We start from the raw sequence: 19,560 nt of genomic DNA, 5'->3' as shown, positions 1-19,560 counted from the left end.
AAGGAGAAGCTTTGTGTGTGTTTGACAAATGGAAAGCTCTCGGCACAGAAAATAAATAGACAGCCAAGAGAAAAGTTGCTGTTTAAGAACAGACAGATATTTAGGTGCAGGAGGCCTCACAGTTTGAAGGACATGGACAGAAAAAAAAAAGCAATTTCAACAAAGAGCTCCTGTAACAACAGATGATTAAAAAAAGCCTTTGATGCAAAGAATTATGCTCTGATTGATGCCAGAGTCCAAAACTGAACATCATAATGATGAAGGGGGCTGGGATGAAAAAAACTGATGAATAACCAAGAAATATAAAAACAAAAGAAAATCCTAAAGTCTTAAACTTAAGAATGAACAAGAGGAGGAATCCCTTCAGTGTTGAAATCCTAACTTTTGTAAAATAAATAAATAAATATATAAAGTGTAGAACAAAAAAAGGGGGAAATGAAAGCCAATGTTTAACAAAAGGCAATCACCTGAAAGATGTGGAAGGCTGTTCTGTTGGAGAGCCAGATTCTGATCAAAACCTTTCAACAAAAAGCTCAAAGTCCAACAAATGAGAAGGAAGGCCTTTGATGCAGAAAATGATCACATAATTAGTGACAGACTCCGTCAAGGTTGAACAGGAGGAGATGCCACTGAAAAGGAAAACGTGCGTTCAAGAATAGATTCCGGCATTCAGAGGATGAAAGAAGCTTCTCAGCTGAATAAACAATATCAATAAAGAACTTAGAGCCGGAGAAATCTGTGTTCGGGAGAAAATAGACATCCAGACAAATGAAAAAACTAAAAAGAAGAGGGGGCTGTGATGATTAATGACAGAACAAAGATGGAACAAACAACACCTCTGGTAAGTGAATCCTATCAAAAAGACCTTTACAGCTAATGTTATCGATATGTTGAGGCAGTTGTCTTACAGCCAGCCGCAGAATTCAATGAAAGATGATTAAATGCAAGATACATATGATAAGGTTGAAAGCTAAGCATGGCAGCCTGAATCCAAAAGAAATGTATTTTACAAAAATGTCAGTAAATACAGAACAGAAATCTGAATAAAAGCTTGACCTGAGAGCTTCAAATCACCTTTCAGGTTTTGCATGATTTATCAGACAGTAAGTCAGACCTGTTCAGAGCAGGACCAGGTTTTCAGTTTTTTCTTGAATGACACTCATCTTACTGTCTGTCAACAGAGAAATGCTGTCTGATTATTTTACTACAGCACTTAGAGTATATGAAGTGAATCTTCTGATGGATTTCCCAGCTTCCCAACAAACAGAACACTGGGTGATGGAGATGGAGAACAGGTTTTTGTTTGAGTCAGTGTTTGTGGCCGTATTACCCAAAGTCTTACTTCCTTTATTTTCTGACATGCAAATAAAACTTAAAATAAATGATCATTGTTAATAAATCTAATAATGACCCAGTTTATATTCCAGTCACCTTCACTGTCTGTCATGATTGGTAGTGAATATGAATCCAAAATGCAGACAACTAGGTGCGAACAAAATTTAAAAAAACAGAAATAAGAGAGCAGATGCAGCAGCAAAAACACAAACTTCAAAAAACTAATCAAGGGAAGCAGCAGACAAAATCATACAGGCACAATAAAGAACATAGAACAACAGTGGCTTGTAAATAAAATTTAACATATATATGTGGAGAGAGGGGATAACTGGAATGAGGAGCAATTAAAAACAACAACTAAAAACAATTTTTCACAGATTTATTTCAGGTTTTCTGGTTTTCATGTCTTGCAACTGAAAATCTGTATTTCCCTTGGCGTATTTGTTGTGGATCTTTGTGCAAAAACCTTTGAATTTTTCATATGACCTTTCAGTATTTAAAAGAAGTATACTGCCTCAGTTTGAATATCTTGCAGAAGAAAGGTCTATTTAACAGATGCTTTGAGTCACCAAATGCTCCTCTTAGGGATGTAAACACTGAACAGCTGGTGGCTGGAAAACATAGATTTCAGACATGAGTGTACAAGACTTGTACTACGTCCTGGTTTCATACTAGCTGACAATTTACATTCCTGTTTGCATTTATCACTGGTTATGCTCATAAATTCCTGGAATCCTAATTTTCTTTTTTCTTTTTCTGATTAAACAAATGTTGCAAATTAACTGGAACAAATGCTCCACCTGTTACAGTAAAATTATGCTCCTGTGAAAATGGTGAACCTGCATAATTTACCAAAAAAGAAAAAAAAAAAAGCTGCAATATGTTTTGGAAGCTGTTAGAAAGTGAGTTTCTGGATATATGTATTGATTTCCCAAGCCACTGCTGAGGTGTCCTAAAGCAAAAAAATGGAATTCCACCAAAACTGTAGCTGTTTTTTTTGTGTGTTTTGTTTTGTTTTTAGCTGACCCACACCTCTGACCTTCATCTCAACAGTTCCCACATCTGAACTGGAGCTACAGTTGAGTTTCACACGTACAAAATAGCTGCAGCAGCTAAAGTCGCTGCTTGTCTGTTGAAATCTAACACAAAATGTTTGTTATGTTGTGTGATACACCGCAAGCAAGATAATTGTTGGAAAAATAGAAAACAAGGAGCTCCAGGATTTTTCCAGTAACATATTAGGAGTGCCACAAGGATCCATTTTTGCAAACAATGTTAGTCAGTTTGTAAATTAAAGATCTTCTGGTGTGGGATCATGTTGACATTGTAATGTATGCAGATCATAAAGTCATATTTACACATGTGAAAGATGAAAAACAAATAGCTGCAAAGTTGCCACATATAATGAATTAAGTTGCAGTTATGCTTCTGCATCAAATGTTGAAAAGACTGTCACCATGTATTTCACAAAACTGAACCACTGGACTCTCAGAAAGTAACCAATGGATGGACATTTAAAATTTCAGGGTCAACTCTTTTTAAGATGGCCGCCACAGCTAATTAACATAAATGTATCTAACTCAGTCAATTTTAGACATATTGAGCTAAATCTAGGTGTGTAGTAACCGGGAGTCATCAACACATTCTCTGAGTGCTAACGCATCTCGCAAGATCTCACTATATTTCATCAGACTGCACAATATCACACAGATTAAACAAAACAGCTAAAACTCTGTCCCTGCTAGAGATAAAATGATTTGGTTTAAAACTTTTGCATGAATAGTGGTGGGAAGTAAGCGTTCCTTCAAGGAATGCTAAACTATAAAAGTCACAAATCAACAATGTAGAGAAAGTTAAATAGCTACCTAAGTGAGATTTTGGATCCGGGTCTTGAGTGTTAAGTGAGGTAATATTGTTGTTTTAACTCTCTACCAATGATTTATGCTTTAGATTTGTACTTCACACCTGCCTTGGGACTACAGATGGAAATGAGCCAGTGGACAAATCTGAAGCAGAGCATTCCTTTTCTTCTGAGATCAATGTTACTTTGTCTAAAAAGAAAAAAAAACTTTGATTTAACATTATACCTTACATTGTGATGAACCGGTGATCTGTCCAGGGTGCACTCAGACTTTCATCCTATGACTTTCCTGTGACCCAGCGTGGGACAGTATAAAGAAGAGGAATGAATCAACATTACACCAAGCAATATGCTGCTGAAGATTCTCATTGTATGGTAATCTTAGAAGGCAACTGGACTACTTTATTTTTAAAGATTGATTTGCATCTGAGTTCAGACCAAAAAGCAGCTGCAGTTTAAAAGCTTGGAACTCTTAACTTTTTGTTTTTAAATAAGAAAGAAGTCCATTTGTCTGATATTAAACCTAGGATTGCACCGAGCCTTCAAATAGCTTCAAATCACCAAGATTTTCTACTAATATCTTCTTGTCTAATAAAAAAACTGTCTAAAACTTTGTCAGATTTATATGCTGCTGTGATTTGCTTTTGACAGATCCTGACATAAACACACTTGAGTGAAGAGCTGCAGCTTCAGGCTCGGCTGTCTTTTATTGATTAAAAATCAACATAATTTCTGAAATAATACGTCTAGTATACCAGAAAATGTAATATTATTCACCAAAATGTAAAAACCCTGACAGATGTGTCTACATGCCATCAATAACTTTGACTGAAATAAAAAAAACTGTTGGCACACCAGAATATTATTTCACAAAAGAGAACATTTTCAAATCAGTCATTTTGAGTTGTCCTAACAGTAAAGAGAGTACATGTGTTACATTAACAATGGCTCTTTTCACTTCTGTTGGCCCATTAAGCTCCGACAGTGAGCCAGTTTGCACAGCCCCCTAACTCTGAAGCAGCTGGTAATAATTTGATTCTGCACACCTGTGTTGTTCATGCAAACTCATGTCAGGTGTTGAAACATCATTTCAACCAGAAACGTTCCCACTGATAAACGGAGTGGCAGAACAGCACGCCACGAACAAACACGCTGATAAATTAAACAAGCAGGTCAGTATGTTTCTGGGAAACTTACTTCATATGAATATTTAAGCATAAAGCTAAAATAAAATGGCACAAGTCACACAAAAAACCTATTTATTTGCTTTTATGGGTAAGCATTACTTGAGTTTAAGTATTTCATTAATTGTTTTACATTTTAGTTTAAGTAAACACAACATTAACATGTAATCTTTCGGTGATGTGGAAAATAAAAACGGAGGAATATTTGAATCATTTTCTGATGATTTGATAATCTAGTCCAAATCTAGAAACACTCTGAGAGCGCAAACGTCCTCCAAGGCCATAGGGACATTAAAAAATTGTAGAATCTGGATCGTGATCCGGATCACCACCCACATTTAATCACTTGTTTTCTGTGACAACAACATTTTCTGAAATTTTCACCAAAATCTGTTCATTAGTTTTTAAATAATCTTGTTAACAGACAGACAGACAGATGGACAAATCAACCAGCGCCACTGAAAACATCCTTGGTGAAGGTAATTACTCTCATTATCGCCCATCGCCGATAGGCAAAGGCAGATGACAATGTTTTTGCTGTTGTGTGTGTGAGTCTTTGTATGTTTGTGCGTCTGTTACCAAACTGTCTTGTAAACCACTGCACAGATTTTAATGAAACTTTTAAAAAGAAATCATTGGATGTACATCTACAACAGATTATGTTTAGGAGTCAACCTGATTTAAGATGGCTGCCACAGCTAAAAAAAAAACATAAATATGTCTATAACTCATTCTTCAATGATACCAATTAACATTATAGTGGGGAAAAAGCATAATGAATGTACATGAAACTGTGATTAACAATTGTACTCAAATTGTAAAATACCATCTGTGGAAGTTTGCACAACAAATTCATCATAAATTGAAATCTTTTCTGACTGCATACCACACGATTACTCCAATTCACATATGCCCAAAAGCAATTAGAAACAAGTACATGAAATAGCCGTTGTTATGCTGGTGTAGATTCTCAGTCATCCAGGACATGGTAAATCCAAAAAAGAAAAAGTTTTTGTTTTTAACCATTGCTTGGATTTACCAGTTGTTTTTGATTTTCTTCCAGCTGCTCCTTTCTGCAGAGGTTGCCACAGCGAGCGAACTCCCATGAAAGATTGGACAATTGTTTTACACCAGATGCCCTTTCTGACACAACCTGGACTCGAACCTGCAGCCCCAGGATTAACCTCCTGGGGCTGCATTATAAAAGGTAAAAAAAGGAATCTTTGTTTTTACACTCATCAGGTCCCAATCAGCCCAAATAACTAAGCAAAGTTAAAAAAGCATACCATGTTAGAGTTCAGGTCTTAGAAGGCTAAATATGGTGGTACTGACCACTGAGCTACTGCAGCCCCAAGTCCATTAAAACACCAGTAAACATGCAAATAAACATGATGTATAAGAAGAAACTCGTTTTTTTTTCTAACCTTGTCAGTCACAGCGATGGAATATGACTAATTACACTGCAGCTCCTGCTGAGGCGTCACTCAGACACACTGAAACATGGTTCCCAGCCCTGATAGCTGCTGAGCCCAGCTGCAGATGGGAGACAAAAACAAACCTCCCCTCAGCAGCTAAACTCTGCCTGTAGTTACTCCGAGCAAAGAAAGCTGCTGCGACTGGTTTCAGTAATGCACAAAACATCAGCAGTTCTAAAAGCACAATGGCCTGAAGGAGGAGAAAATGACAAAGTTAGCCATTTTTCATCTGTTACAGCGCTGATGTGACAGATCTGGTCCTAGTCAATATGTCATCATAAAAGCTTTTTAATGAGAGGTTGATGGTGCAGCAACACACAGAGGGAAGTTATACATCTGCTGGGGAAAAAAAAGCGCATTCACTGGTCAAGGGGTTTTGTGAATGTGTGCATGAGGGAAGGGAGTTATAATAAGGGTCTGCATACATGGGAGCCTTAAAGCTGGCATCTTCTGACGTATTGTTCTTTTTGTCACTTTCTCACACACAAATAAATCTGTTTGTTCCCTTTTGTTAAAGAAAAAAAACACACTGAGGACAGAAATAACATGAAATTGACAAAATAAATAACGAGAAAACATTAACTGAAAATCAGCTAAGAAAAAATCAGACACTGCTTTTGAATTTTGGTTCAACAGAATATTAAGTTAAAGGTACCATCCTTTCTTTCAGTGCCATAGTGTTTTTATTTATTCTGCCAGTAATTATATAATTACTTTATAATAATTTGGCCAATAATTACTTTCTGAGAGTTTCACTAAACTCTGTCTGGTGATTCACAAGTTATTTTGCTAACAGACAGACACTGTTGACTTAAAAAAGTTAACGCCAACATTTTTATCTAAGAAATGTAAAGTGTAGAACTCAAAGTATGTCTTGTAAATGAGTCTCAGCTACTACCACATCAGATTTTAGCTCAATATCCGTCAAACTGAGTTGTGGCCATTTTTATGTTAGACCAGTTTAATAAGATGTAGCCAACTTGAATTTGCTTGACTCCAAATGTTATTGTTTCTCATTTCAAACTATAAACTAGATTAGCCTGAACTAGATCAAATGGTACAGTTTGAAAGAGTTTGCTCTGGTACTTTTCCAGGTATATTGATATGCAATTCTGGAATGCGGGTATGCAATCAATGTAAACACAGCACTTGGCAGAATCTGCTGGAAACTATGTGGAAGCTTATCTGCATGCTTTACCAGACAAATCTGAGCATATATACATACAAATATAACAAACGTTTTGGACTTCTCGATCTCAAACAGCTCTTTCAGGGAAATCACCATTACTGACCTATTTTTAGCCACTTCGGCTGTTTCCTTATAGGTAAACAAGTGCACGAGGTAACTGGCAGCCAATTACAAACTTAACTTACACACTTTTATTTAAAAACACATTTCCCATTGACATGAGAAAACAAAAAGATGTTTCTTACTTTTAGATGATTTTTCTTTTTGGCCTATCTTTGTGACATTGCAACCTTTAATTAATCATTAAAATATTTTGCTAACAGACCAGCATAGCTGACTCCAATAGTTAAATGAGATCTAAAAACAAATCCCGCTTGATCAGTTAGTGCTCAGAGTTTGTGTTGGGAACGACTCTCAGATACTACCACACCAAATCTGAGCTCAGTGTCAGTAACATATAGCCATGTTTGGGTTTGTTAAGGTCACTTTTAGCTGTGGAGGCCATGTTGAATGGGGCTGACTTCAAAAAGTTGTAGATGTGCATTAAAAAAATCAGTTTCTAAGAGTTTAATTCAAATCCATCCACTGGTTGAGGAGATATTCCGCGGCGTGCGATAATAAGCATCACCAGGCTGCAGTTGGAGACTATTTATAAATTTTTCTCACTTTGGGGAATGAATTTGGACACAGTGTGTGTGAAGGGGCCAAGAGACAGAGATGATTTGGGTATAACTCGGGATGCGGCAGCTGTGGATGGAGTAAAAGGAGAGAAGCCCTCCTCCTCCCACCCAGGCGCCACCTGCATGCAAAGAGAGCAGCTCTGGAAAGAACAAGGCTGCTGTCACACGGTCAGCTGTCCCTGACTTGACTTTGCGCGGGTTGCTTTCCTCCAGATCATATCCTAAATAATTAAAAAACAACTAGTCTTCATCATCCAGGAGAGCTCACACAGGTGACGAGTCGTCCCAACTTGCCCGCACCGCCTGTGATGAGTGTTTTCTCTGCGGGAGACAGACGTGACATTCCGCTGCGCCGCCGCGGATCCGTGACGCATCTGCCGCGAGGGGCTTCAGAGGGGCGCGAGCCGCTTTGAGTGGGGATGGTTTCTTCTTCTTTCTTTTTTTTCTGACAAGTTTCCGTGCCGATTTCTATGTCCGCCCGGGTTAACTCGCGCCGCTCCGTGTAGTGCCACAGAAGAGCCCTCGCCAGCGCAGAAGTTGCCCGGGAATAACAAGCAGGAGGAGAGGAGAGCGGAGAGGACGGGAAACAGAAGTGACAGCGGCGTTCACGGGGTGCTGAGCGGCTGAATTTACTACCAGCATCATCAGCATCTCTGCCTGCGCGACGGCGAGGACTAAAAAAAACTGCGGGGGGGGGGGAGAGACTGCTGCTGCCCACTCCTCAAACCCGCAGCTGCGTAAACTTGGCCACATTTGGTGACTGTGCCACCCGTGTGTGCTGAGCAGCCTGGATGGATCTGCAGCTCATGGAGGGAATCTAAACAAGCAACAACAACAACAAAAAAAAACGAGGGATTACCAGCAGTCCCTCTCCTGTTCTAACCTCAAAATGGATGCCCACGGCAGGCTTTGGGGACGCCACTGGATAAGCCGCTGATCTGTTTGACATCTGAGCGTTTAAAGTTTGGATAATCTGAACGACTGAAGGTGTGTAGGATGCAGTCTGGAGCCAAGACGCTCTCGGCAGGTGGAGGTGCGTCACTCTGCTGCCTGCTTCTCCTCTGGCTCATCTACTCGCATCTGCTCAGAGAGGGTAAGGACGCTTACAGCTATTTATTACTTTGCCAGCAGCAGCAGCATTATTGTCTCAGAGGGCTTATTGGGATGCAGCTGCACACAGTGTGGTCAGATCTTTTGATCCCCAGTAAAAACGCCCCCCAGTGAAGAATAAAACAGCCTTGCAGAGACATGTAATGTATTTCTGCTCATCACTACAGTCTATTTATGGTGACCTTGTTGATCCTTTGTCAGTGCACACAAACTCCACTTGTCCGATAACATCTGAATGAAGCTTGAGATCATAGCAACACTGCATATGGACACTTTTAAACTAATCTGAGGTTTGAAAGGTAATTAATTGAAAGTTTCTTAAAATAGCTACAAGTTATTAGATGCCCCATCTAATTTCCCCCCATCTGACTCCCTGCTACCATGGAGAATAATTCAATGTATCCATAAATGAGCTTCAGGTGAAGAAGCAACAGAGTTTAATAGCTGCAATTCCTGCTGCAGACACAGAGAGGCCTAATTTCTGCTTTCAAACACCTTCATTCAGACAGAAAGCCAAAAAAGATGACAAAATAGTCTGGATTCAAGTGCCATCACAGGCTTACAGTGCTGGAACTTATTGGGAGATATTACTCACCAAGTTTACAGATTAGATCTTTTAATCAAACATTGGCCAGCAGCATAATTACCACTGTGGAGGAGGAATAGTGTTAGTGTCTTTTGGCAGCTTGCTGGGAGCAAAAGTAGTGAAAAATGAACTGCCTTTGACTTGAAATGTGCTCCATTTGCTGTTAATTCTGAGTGTTTTCTCTCTAAACACTGCTGTCACCAGCTTCTTATTGCCTCTCACATTATCAGAGGAGGCGCAACACCCCCATCTTTCTCCTCAGCCATTTATTGACTGGTTTTCGTCTGAAAATTATTTCATTAGCGCATTATTTTACCAATTGCTCTGTCAATCTCTTGTGGACTTTTCTACCACTGACATATTCTCAAAGTAAATGGATAGTTAAACCTGGGTGATTATCCTCATTGCTTGTTGCCAACTCGAATGGTGGATGTTTACTCTGCACATAAAATCTACAAAAATCATTCTTGGAAATGGGATTTGACGATTCACTGAGGCTCTGACCACCACAGCGTTGTTCCCATTTAATCACCTTGTGCTGGACTCGGTTGTGTGTGTTGATGCATCCCAGGCACCCTTTAGTTTCCATGACCCAGAGGCCACATCCAGTGGTGGTAAATTGGTGGGCAGAGAGGCCGTGCTGCCTCTACAATCTCCATAGCTCATCTGTCATGAAGGCAGGACAGAAAATCAAAGCACAGCAGCTTCTGTCTGTACATGTCTGTTGGGCCGGCAGGGGGGCATGGTGAGCGACACGTCAGCTGCTCTGTTTGGTAAAAAATACAAGGAAACGTCTGGATTTTTTTTTTCTGGATCACATTTGAGTTCACTGGTGTTATTACAGAGCAGCAGCGATGCCTGAAATATCTGAGGTGATTTACAAAACTAGGAAGGATGGGCTTTTTTCTTCAGATGGTTAATTCACCTCAAAGTTGTCTGTTGCCAGAATTGTGCAGTATTTCATGTTAAAGCAGCAAGTTAAGATTACCATGATTTTCCAAACATTTCCTGTTAAACTGCATTGTTTTATTTCCTGTTGAAATTTTTTTAGAGCTTCTCTTCATATTTTAACGCAGAATTAAATGATTCTATCACAGAACTATAGAAACCACTGCAGTCCCCCTAAGCCTTTAGCTAGTTTTTGCACTTTTTCTTTTTTAAACTAAAGGAAAGAGCAAGAAAAGTCATTTTACTCCTCTTTATAATAAAACTTATCCAGAACAAAAAACAAAACATCTGTGTAGCTTTAAATAAAGATAACAACTTAAGTGTTTTAAAAATACAACATATGGAAACAGTTGCTTCTTACATTATAACATTAATGACCTGTAATGTTGACTTTATTGGCAGTTTGACATGTTAAGGTAAAAAAAGACCAGACCCTTATTGATAAAATAGAAACACTGATTTATGCACTCTCATATGAGTCGTGTCTGTGTATTTGTGAAAAATATTCCACTTTGACACATATTTGCGTTAAATTGGACATAAAAACTGCTAAAACTAGCTGTTCTGTTGACTGTAAATTATATTAAGAGTAATTATTTCTGTTAGTTTTGATCAAAGCTAGAAAGACCAAAGAACCACCTGTGGCCCCGAGCCACAAGTTGCAGACCCCTCTATTTGTCTCATCTCAAAAACTGACATGGAATTATTTCTGCTAAAAGGCTCAGAAAAAAGATAATAAACTGCAATGAAGAGTTTGAGAAAGTGCAACGCTGCTTTGTTTTTGTGAGTTAGAAAATATATATACTAGTAGTTTTTTATATATCTACGTGTACATGTATGTCCAGGTCTTTCGCACCGTTTTTCTGGATCAACAAGAAGTAAAAGGGTTTAAGAGATTTATGATTTGTATTTTGTAGACCAGAATTAGTTGTTGTATTTGTGTAAGAGAAATAAAAATCTATGCAACTTAAAGTTCATCTTTGTGACCCTGTGTGACATTTTCTTTAACAAGTTCCTTTACTTACAAATGCACCAATTCATGTTAATGTGTAACTCGTGACAAAATTGTTTCTTATAAGAACTTAAAGGCTAAAAAGCTTCTTCTTTTTTTTTTTTTTTTTTTTAACGTGAATAGCTGTATGCCACTGCTTGAAATCAGAATAATGAGAAAATATTAATGGGCTGCTGATTTTACTGGACACCGCAAATCTTTAACGTTAAGTGTCAAAAACAAAGAAAACATGTTTAACATGTGTCCCAGTAGTTTGAAGTAAAATCCACAAATCCACAAAAATGATCTCATAGACAATACCTGATTTTTGTGTGTTTTATAGGATAAACAAACTATTTACTAGTTGACAAACACACGATTTTCAGCATTGTGTTGTTATTGTGCCAAATGCTCGCTGAGGGATTTGCCCTTTACAACAGGTGTCAGTATGAGTTCATATAAATGCAAATTACTCTGGGCATTTAGAAGACAGTTTCAAAGACTTTACATCATCCACGAGTTTAGCCTTAAGACCGGAAATGTGAAGCCAATGCAGAAAATCCGAACAGCTTCACACCTGCATTCTTTCTAACGACCAGCAGGGGGTGATTCTGTTAACTGCAAATTGACTTTAGAAAAGGTTGCACAACGTAGACAAAATTTACAAACTACTGCAAGAAAAAAAATAATGGAGATCAATAGGATTTTGGCAAAGCGTTTGAGAAAACCCGAAAACCCTGACCTCTGTTGAACTCTATAGTTAAGAAAGACTTCACAGTAAGAACATCATTCAATGTTTAAATGAGTCACAGAAAGTTGGACTTTATATGTCCGAACTGCGATTTTGATATCTTCATGACTCTTATACAATTTTTACAGATTTTTCCACAAATGTTTAACTGACACTTGATGATGTTACGCACTAGGTTTTTAATTGTCTAAAATTTTAAAATCTTTTTCAAGCTTTTCTTACTCCCACAACTCGTTTTGGTAGATATACAAATTACACAGCTCAAAAAGTTTTTTTTTTCATAACTGGTGAAGTGAAGAGTGTTTTAACCTTGTCATATTTTTAAATAAAACACTGCAGAAACATAAAAATTCACATGTGACCATCAGTCTTCTGCTGCTCACGGTTCATGAATTTCTAAGATCTGACTTGTAGTTTTCTCACAGTGACTAAGGCTTACTTTTCATTCTGTCGCTCATTAGCTTGGCAGTCAGGGAGTGACAAACACAAGTGTGTGGTTACCATGGTGACTGTTTAATGAGCCAGTGGCAACAGCTTTAGCAATTATTTTGATCTTGGTTCTCTTTACGGTTTTTATACATCAAAATGTAGGCACTTTTTACTTAGATTATTATAAGGTTATGTTGGAATTTTGGGCAGTAGCTGGACTGACACCTCTCAAAATTTGTTCAGAAATTATCTAGTTTTGCTTATTATTTTAAATGATACATTGCATTTGTTTGTTGAGCTACAATATGTTTTGTTTTATACTTGCACAAGAAGTGCTCCTTCAAACCAGAGTTATATTAGCTCTGTTTCAACTTTTTCCCAGATAACATAGAGCAGGTAAACATTACATCGATAGCATTTGAATTAATAATAGATAAACAAAATGAGCAGAAATAATCCATGAAACTATATGTTTTACTTGATGTCATATGAGAGCAACACACTGTAACGTATCGTTTTACAGCACACTTCACATGTCATAATTACAGTGTCACTTTGATTTGTCTGAATAATCCAATCACTGCAACAATCTATGCTGTCACCCTGCTGGGCTGCACAAGCTGTCGATGGAGGTGACAGCTCATATTTGGTACAATATGTCTCCAGGCTGTGACAGAACATTTTAAAGGGACTTACAATCAGCGATACATTGATGACAGTCTCACACGGTCCAAATGTCTTCCACGAACCAGACAGATCTTATCCTAGTAAATGATTCCTCATGCTATCACGGTGACTTTTTTTTCCCCCCATTTATATCGAATCAGCCCCTGTGCATGAGACAGCAAATCACCCTGGAGCACCAGGAGGATAAATTTAAAAATCTTTGGTTAGTAATTTCCTTTAACTCAGGGAACAGGAGCCATCCATGCAAGCATTAAACTAATCAGAGTACCAAAGAATTACTAACCTTTTGAACTGAAAACCATGATTCCCCTTTCCCCATCTTTTTCAGGGCAGCATTAATCATGCAAAAGGCAGACCGACGTTGATTATGACCTTGGCTGTAAATTGTAAGCAAATCATCCCAGGCCTTCATCTATAGGCAGCGGGGCTTTAAAACTGTGAGCATCTTTATGGAACAAAATGAAAAGAATTTTTTACAGCTAAATCAATTTGGCAGCACACAAAGCTCATATTTCAAAGCGCCCTGAATATGAATTCTTTTTAGCCATCAGCTTTGACCTCCCTTGTGATTGAGTGTAGCAAACTGCTTAGTGTCTTTCTGCATTGTTATTTTCTCTGCAGAAATCTCAAGGCTTGAAACGGCTCCATCACTGGCAGAGTGTTGCAAATGATTTTCAGGAATGTTCACTCAGTCTTGCGTTATGTTTTATTTTTTTCTGCTTGGTACTGTTATTTTAATTTCTGAGAAGGTTGGGATTGAACTTTCAAACCGCCGTCTGTGATATCACACATTCCTGTGCAGCAGTTATGAGGGTGTAATAGTCAGCTGATGCTCACCATCATCTCTGTGTTTTTGCATTAAAGGCGGGGGCCATGCTGGAGGGCTTTTTGATTGAGATTTGAAGTGAGTCACTGTAGCTTTACATTGCTCACTGCATTACAGTTATCAAAGCTACTGTTTGCTTTCAGAAAGCATATTACACATTCCCTTTCTGTGCCTCAAGCTTATATTAATCAACAGCCACTTGTGCCTTATGTTGGAATATCTCCAAAGTTTTCTGTATCATTGTCCAAATCAACCTCTTTCATATGTTCTGTGGGAAGAAAACTGCAGAAATACACTGTATGTCCAGTTAGCAGGGATGCATGTAGGGAGACTATTTAAAAGCCCTCGGCAATGTCATACAGGTATTGCCTATAAACTGTGCAAAATAACTGAACCACAAGGATCTAGACGTCACCGTGCTCTTCTTTTTCCACTGAGGAAGAAACCATCTAAAGCAGTTGAGTTCTTTTTTTTTTTTTTAATTTTCTCCTAACAGAGCACCATCCTCCAGCTTCCCGTGAAAAGTTTCAGTCTGACATTCCCTGTGGGCGGAGTAGTGTACTCACCTGACACGAGAATTAAATTTGGGGCAAACGGAGCACATCTCAAGCGTCTCAGTTTACGGGGAGTGCTGTAGCTTCTGTTTCTCTCTTTCTGCAGCCTCGCCGGGTGCTCGTGATTGCATAAAAAAATCATTCTTGATGCGGCTTTTAAGACCGTCAAACTTGAGTGCGGTTCTTATTGGAACACGAGCAACTTTTTAGAGCAGAAACAGCAACCTGACACATGATCAGGATGTAAAAGCTGGAAATGGAAATGATAGATTAAACGCAGAGCAGAAAAAGAACTGAAGTCCTATAATGATTAAAGTTTATTAGAGTAAACCCAATGCAAGATGGCCTCCACAGCCAGCTGACTTGTGATAAACAAAAATTGCTATAACTCAACTAATTTAGCATAATTTGAACTAATATTTGGTGTAGTAGTAGTTGAGTCATCTTCAGCACATACTCATAGCACTACACATTGCATAACATCTTTTCTTAAAACCTTAGTAGTAACTGTTAGAGTCATCCGTGTTGCCTGTTAGAAAATTATCTCATGAATCATTGGTTGTATTTTCAGAAAATAACATTTAAATGTACCTGTACTGGTACATCCAATGGATAGATGTTGGATAGACCTCTACCCAAATCAAGATGGCTGCCACAACTAATCTAACTTTGTCAACATGAAAATATCTATAGTATACTCAAAATTGCAGATATTGAGGTAAAGTTTATGTGGTAGTAACTGTGAGTCATTCACAACACGTATTCTTAGCTTTAACTCATTTTGCGAGATGTTGCGTGGCGGCCATCTTGAATAACAATTTTGTATATTTACATCATATATGATATACATTCCTTTAAGGCTTTTAATTCAAAGAGGATTCCAAAATAAACAGCAGTATTCCCTTAAGAACAGGTATAACTCGTGGTTTGCTCCACTGCTCTGCTGCCCTACTTGTTTGGTTGCAGAAGATCAGGAAGCGTGTAGTGCGGGGTCAGTCAAACATCTGCTTCGCTCACCTGGTGTCCTATTACATGATACCTACTGAGCCGAACACGTCGAGTGGTGTTAAGGTAATGAGATGCATTTGGCTGAGGCGGCTCTGACGAGCATATGTTCAGTCAAGTAAGATTGCTGTTTGATGCCATCCTGTGTTGCAAACAACAGACAGAGCTGTGGGATTAAAACAGACACCAGTGAAAGGTTAATTCTTAGCACTGTCATCAAATTAACACAGCAGTGAAAGAGTAATCTGTATAAACTCGTTGGATTTCAGTTTTTATTTGCGGGATTGCATTTATTAGCATCCTAATGTAGTGTAAAACTGCCCTAACTGAGTTGGGACAAAATTTAGATTAATTTATTAAGAGATCAATTAGAACAAATGCTGTTCAGGTGATGACAAATTATTTTAAAAACCTAAAAGATGGCCTTAACGCTGTCTTAATGTCTTAAATAATAAATAAAATTAAATGAAATTTTAAAAGTGAACACTTGACTCTGTTAATAGAGCCTTTGTTAAGATTTATTCTGCTGTTATATTTCAGGTCCACTTGTCCCACCTATGTGAAGAAGATTGATCTTGTATCAAAATGAAATATATTTTGAGTGATCACTTCCTAAGCTAAGATATTTTTATTTTGATGGGTGGCTTTTAAACTCAACTGAGCCCATCTTTAGGTCTGTTTGCGTCTCAGACATCACTGATACCCCATTGAGATAATATATTTTATAACAATGGTTTTTAAATTTCCCAGCAGTTCAAGAGATGCAGAAGTTGTTTTAGCAGCATCTGGTCCTTCAGTAATAATAAATAAAATGAATAAAATTCTGCTTTAGACATGCAATATGAGACAACAAACAGCTTCATTAATCTATTACTTCAACAGGATTTATTCATTCAGACATGGGTCACATTTAAATTAAATTAAAGTCTAATTCAAACATCTGATTGTTACAAAAAAGCTGTAATTTGTGTGTAATATTTATAATTTCCACAAGTTTTAACTGTACAAGTGAGATAAAACATGGTTTTGGTTACCAAATTTTTCAATCTATGACTCAAAATCACTCTGGTAGAAAATTGTGACCCAAAATATATGTAGCTGAAATATTCAACCCTTCCTAATATGTCATCAACCATTAGACAATTTCTATCCATTTATATAACTACACTTTTTTGTGTCTTGGAACATTTTAAAATTTATTATATTATTTGGAATTATCTCAAGACACCAACGTGTGCTTCATGACCTACAATGAGGTCCCAACTTGAACACTGTCAAAGACTTATAATTTTCCTGCAACATGTTGCCAAAACAATTTATATTACCATGATACATGCGCTCTGTTTATGTAAAAAAAACAGCAGATAGAGGGGGAATCAGCAAAGAATAATTATCATGTTTTCAGTTTGTTCACATTTTTAAGTATCTGTCAGATGGTATAAAGAGCTTTGACTGGTTCTTACTGGCATTGCTTATTTCAGCTGAAGTAATTCTTTAAGCCAACATCTTAAAGAAAACTCTTTTTCTCTTCACCTGGAGGCTCTTCTGCAGTTCTCCAACCTGACTTAATCATGTCTCAGTTGTAAGAAGAGAAACCAGCAGGGTTTGCTTATTGTTGTGGTCAGTGACCAGGTTAACTAGCATTACAAGTTAATATCAATGGATGCATTCAAACATTGCATTATTGACTTTTATATGCTGTTTGAAATCAGATCATTTTTCTCTCACATAAAAAGATAGATATGATTACCACAATGTTTACATTGTTATGCTTTATTAGATTGACTCAGTCTGAAATCTTCAACATTAAAGAGACAATTCTAAGAGAAAATGGGTGGCAGTAGCTCTTTCTTGTTAATTATTTGCTTGCTTGCAGCTGCTCAATTATTTGCCGCCTTTTTTCAATACAGGTTTAATATTTGCTGGCTTTTGACTGCCATGGACCAAACATATTTTTGTCATTAATTTCTACCTTTAGCAAGGACCCTGGCTTTATAAAAGAGAGTTAATTACACACTATGTGTTTTGGTTTTCTTCCCTTCTGTCTTAAAATAAACTCATGCTTATAAAAGATAGATTTTGAATTTGACTTTTTTTGTTTTATGGCTTAACAGGAGGCTTGATGAAGTGCTAAAATTTTAACAGCTTTGCATAAAAACAATTTATTTAATGACTTGTAGAGATTAATTGTTTAATCCATGATCACAATATTTTTGTAGTTGCAGCATAAAAAATTAGCTTTTCAAACAGAAGAAATCTTTTGTAAGCAGTATGAGATGGATGGCTGCGTGTTAAGCTTGGTCCCCTTCTAATTATATTTTAAAATTTGATAACTGCAGTCACTACAAATCAATTTTGACTGATCTCCTGCTCCGTGAATATTTAAAATGTTTCACGCAGTGTTTTAAATCCTGCATAAATTATTTGTTAAGTCCATATCTGATGTACGTATTTATCTGATTGTCATGCTTTCTAAAGGGGCGCCTTGTTGGCAGCTCTTTATTAAAAAGAGAAACCTACAGCGAAGGAAGGAAAATCATTCAGACTTACTGTAATATTGTACATCAGTGTGGTGATTAGAGTCTGATTAGAAAGCTGGTTGGAATCAATGCCAAGATGTTTAGGCCAAGGCAACACAGCAGGGCTCCACTCCGCAGCTGGATCATTATGAAGAAAAATACAACACATTTAAAAATGAATAATTAACTGCACACGCTCTACAAGAAGTGAATTTTTTATAAATGTGGGGCGACACTCTATTTTGCAAAGTTGCTCTTTTCAATAAAACATTGTAAAACATCACTTCCATCCTTAGCAGCCCACAAGTAATTACAATCTGTAAAGGAAGATTGTTTTAATATGGAAATGGAATCCATGTCATAGCTCATTCAGTGCAGCATGTCATATAATTTTATGGCAAATCCCCTGAGGAGAAGCAGGGTGTTTCACACGAGCTCCCAGTCTGGTTTCAGTTGGATTGGTGAGGTGCACAGCTGTGTTTAATGTGATTGCCTATTAAATCTGATAAAAGTATTTTATAAGTTAGCACTAAGTACTGATGTATCCGCACAGTCTTAATCAAAGAGACAAACCTGGAAACAGATAAGCTAGAATGGATTTTATGTTTTATTGGATAGTACAACTGTCTAAATAAGAAGCAGTAAAGTGTTGATGGGGATGAGATTCACTGTCTGATTCCAGGGTTTGTGAGTGTAATGTGTCTGTAGTTTAATAACCGTATCATGTCCACCAGCTTTTAGCCCTGCAGTGACGCACAGTGACTCAGGGGAATGTTGTGCTTTAGGACTCCTGGCATCTTGTTTAGGCAGACATATTACGATATTTCTTCTCTGTAAAACATAACTTCAAATATTGCCATAAAACTCCAAGTTAAAGAAACAGTTCAGAGCTTTGAAGTGGAGTTCTAAGGAAAGGTTATGAACAAATAATAGTATTGTATCTTGCTTGTGTATAAGACTCTACATATTACTGGGTACTCTACCCTTCTTTGGAAAATGTTATTGAATATTATAAAATTTACCCACTAAACCTGTAACCGGGGGGGGGGATATACCAGGGGTAAAATCCGATCAGGACAAGTTCTTATTGCACAGCTCATGCCTGGAACATTGTACCTGCAGAACTAAAGGAACATTACATCCTACAAACTGTTCTCTAAATATATAAAGCAACAGTTGTTAATACAATAATGTGCTGACAAAAGCAGCCTACAAAATTCCATTTCAGTGTACATTTGTACTTTCGGGATCTTTATTGTGTCTGATTAAAGCACTGATATTGTCACAGCTCCATCTGTTCCTGCCACGCCTCTTGCCACAGCCACTTAACTTTCCACAGTCCTACAGTCCAAGCCACGCCCATGTTGCCATGCCCACACAATCACCTTCATCTGCTTCACCTGTTCCTGTCACTATAAAGACCCACAGCT

At 37.7% G+C, this 19,560-nt stretch overlaps 1 protein-coding gene across 1 annotated transcript in view; it reads left to right on the top strand.

The window, feature by feature from the left end:
• The first annotated feature begins 7,822 nt into the window (after positions 1-7,822).
• Positions 7,823-19,560, top strand: part of tafa5l (TAFA chemokine like family member 5, like) — a 57,242-nt gene continuing 45,504 nt past the window's right edge. The window contains exon 1 of the mRNA XM_017411169.3: positions 7,823-8,817. Coding sequence (XP_017266658.1) covers positions 8,721-8,817 — 97 coding nt within the window. The 5' untranslated portion in view covers positions 7,823-8,720. The remainder of the gene's footprint in view (positions 8,818-19,560) is intronic.

This window comes from Kryptolebias marmoratus, linkage group LG8 (genome assembly GCF_001649575.2).
Source record: "Kryptolebias marmoratus isolate JLee-2015 linkage group LG8, ASM164957v2, whole genome shotgun sequence".
In the NCBI taxonomy this organism is placed as follows: Eukaryota; Metazoa; Chordata; class Actinopteri; order Cyprinodontiformes; family Rivulidae; genus Kryptolebias; species Kryptolebias marmoratus.
Note: the sequence above shows the minus strand (reverse complement) of the source record. Positions and strands in the feature narration are given on the sequence as shown.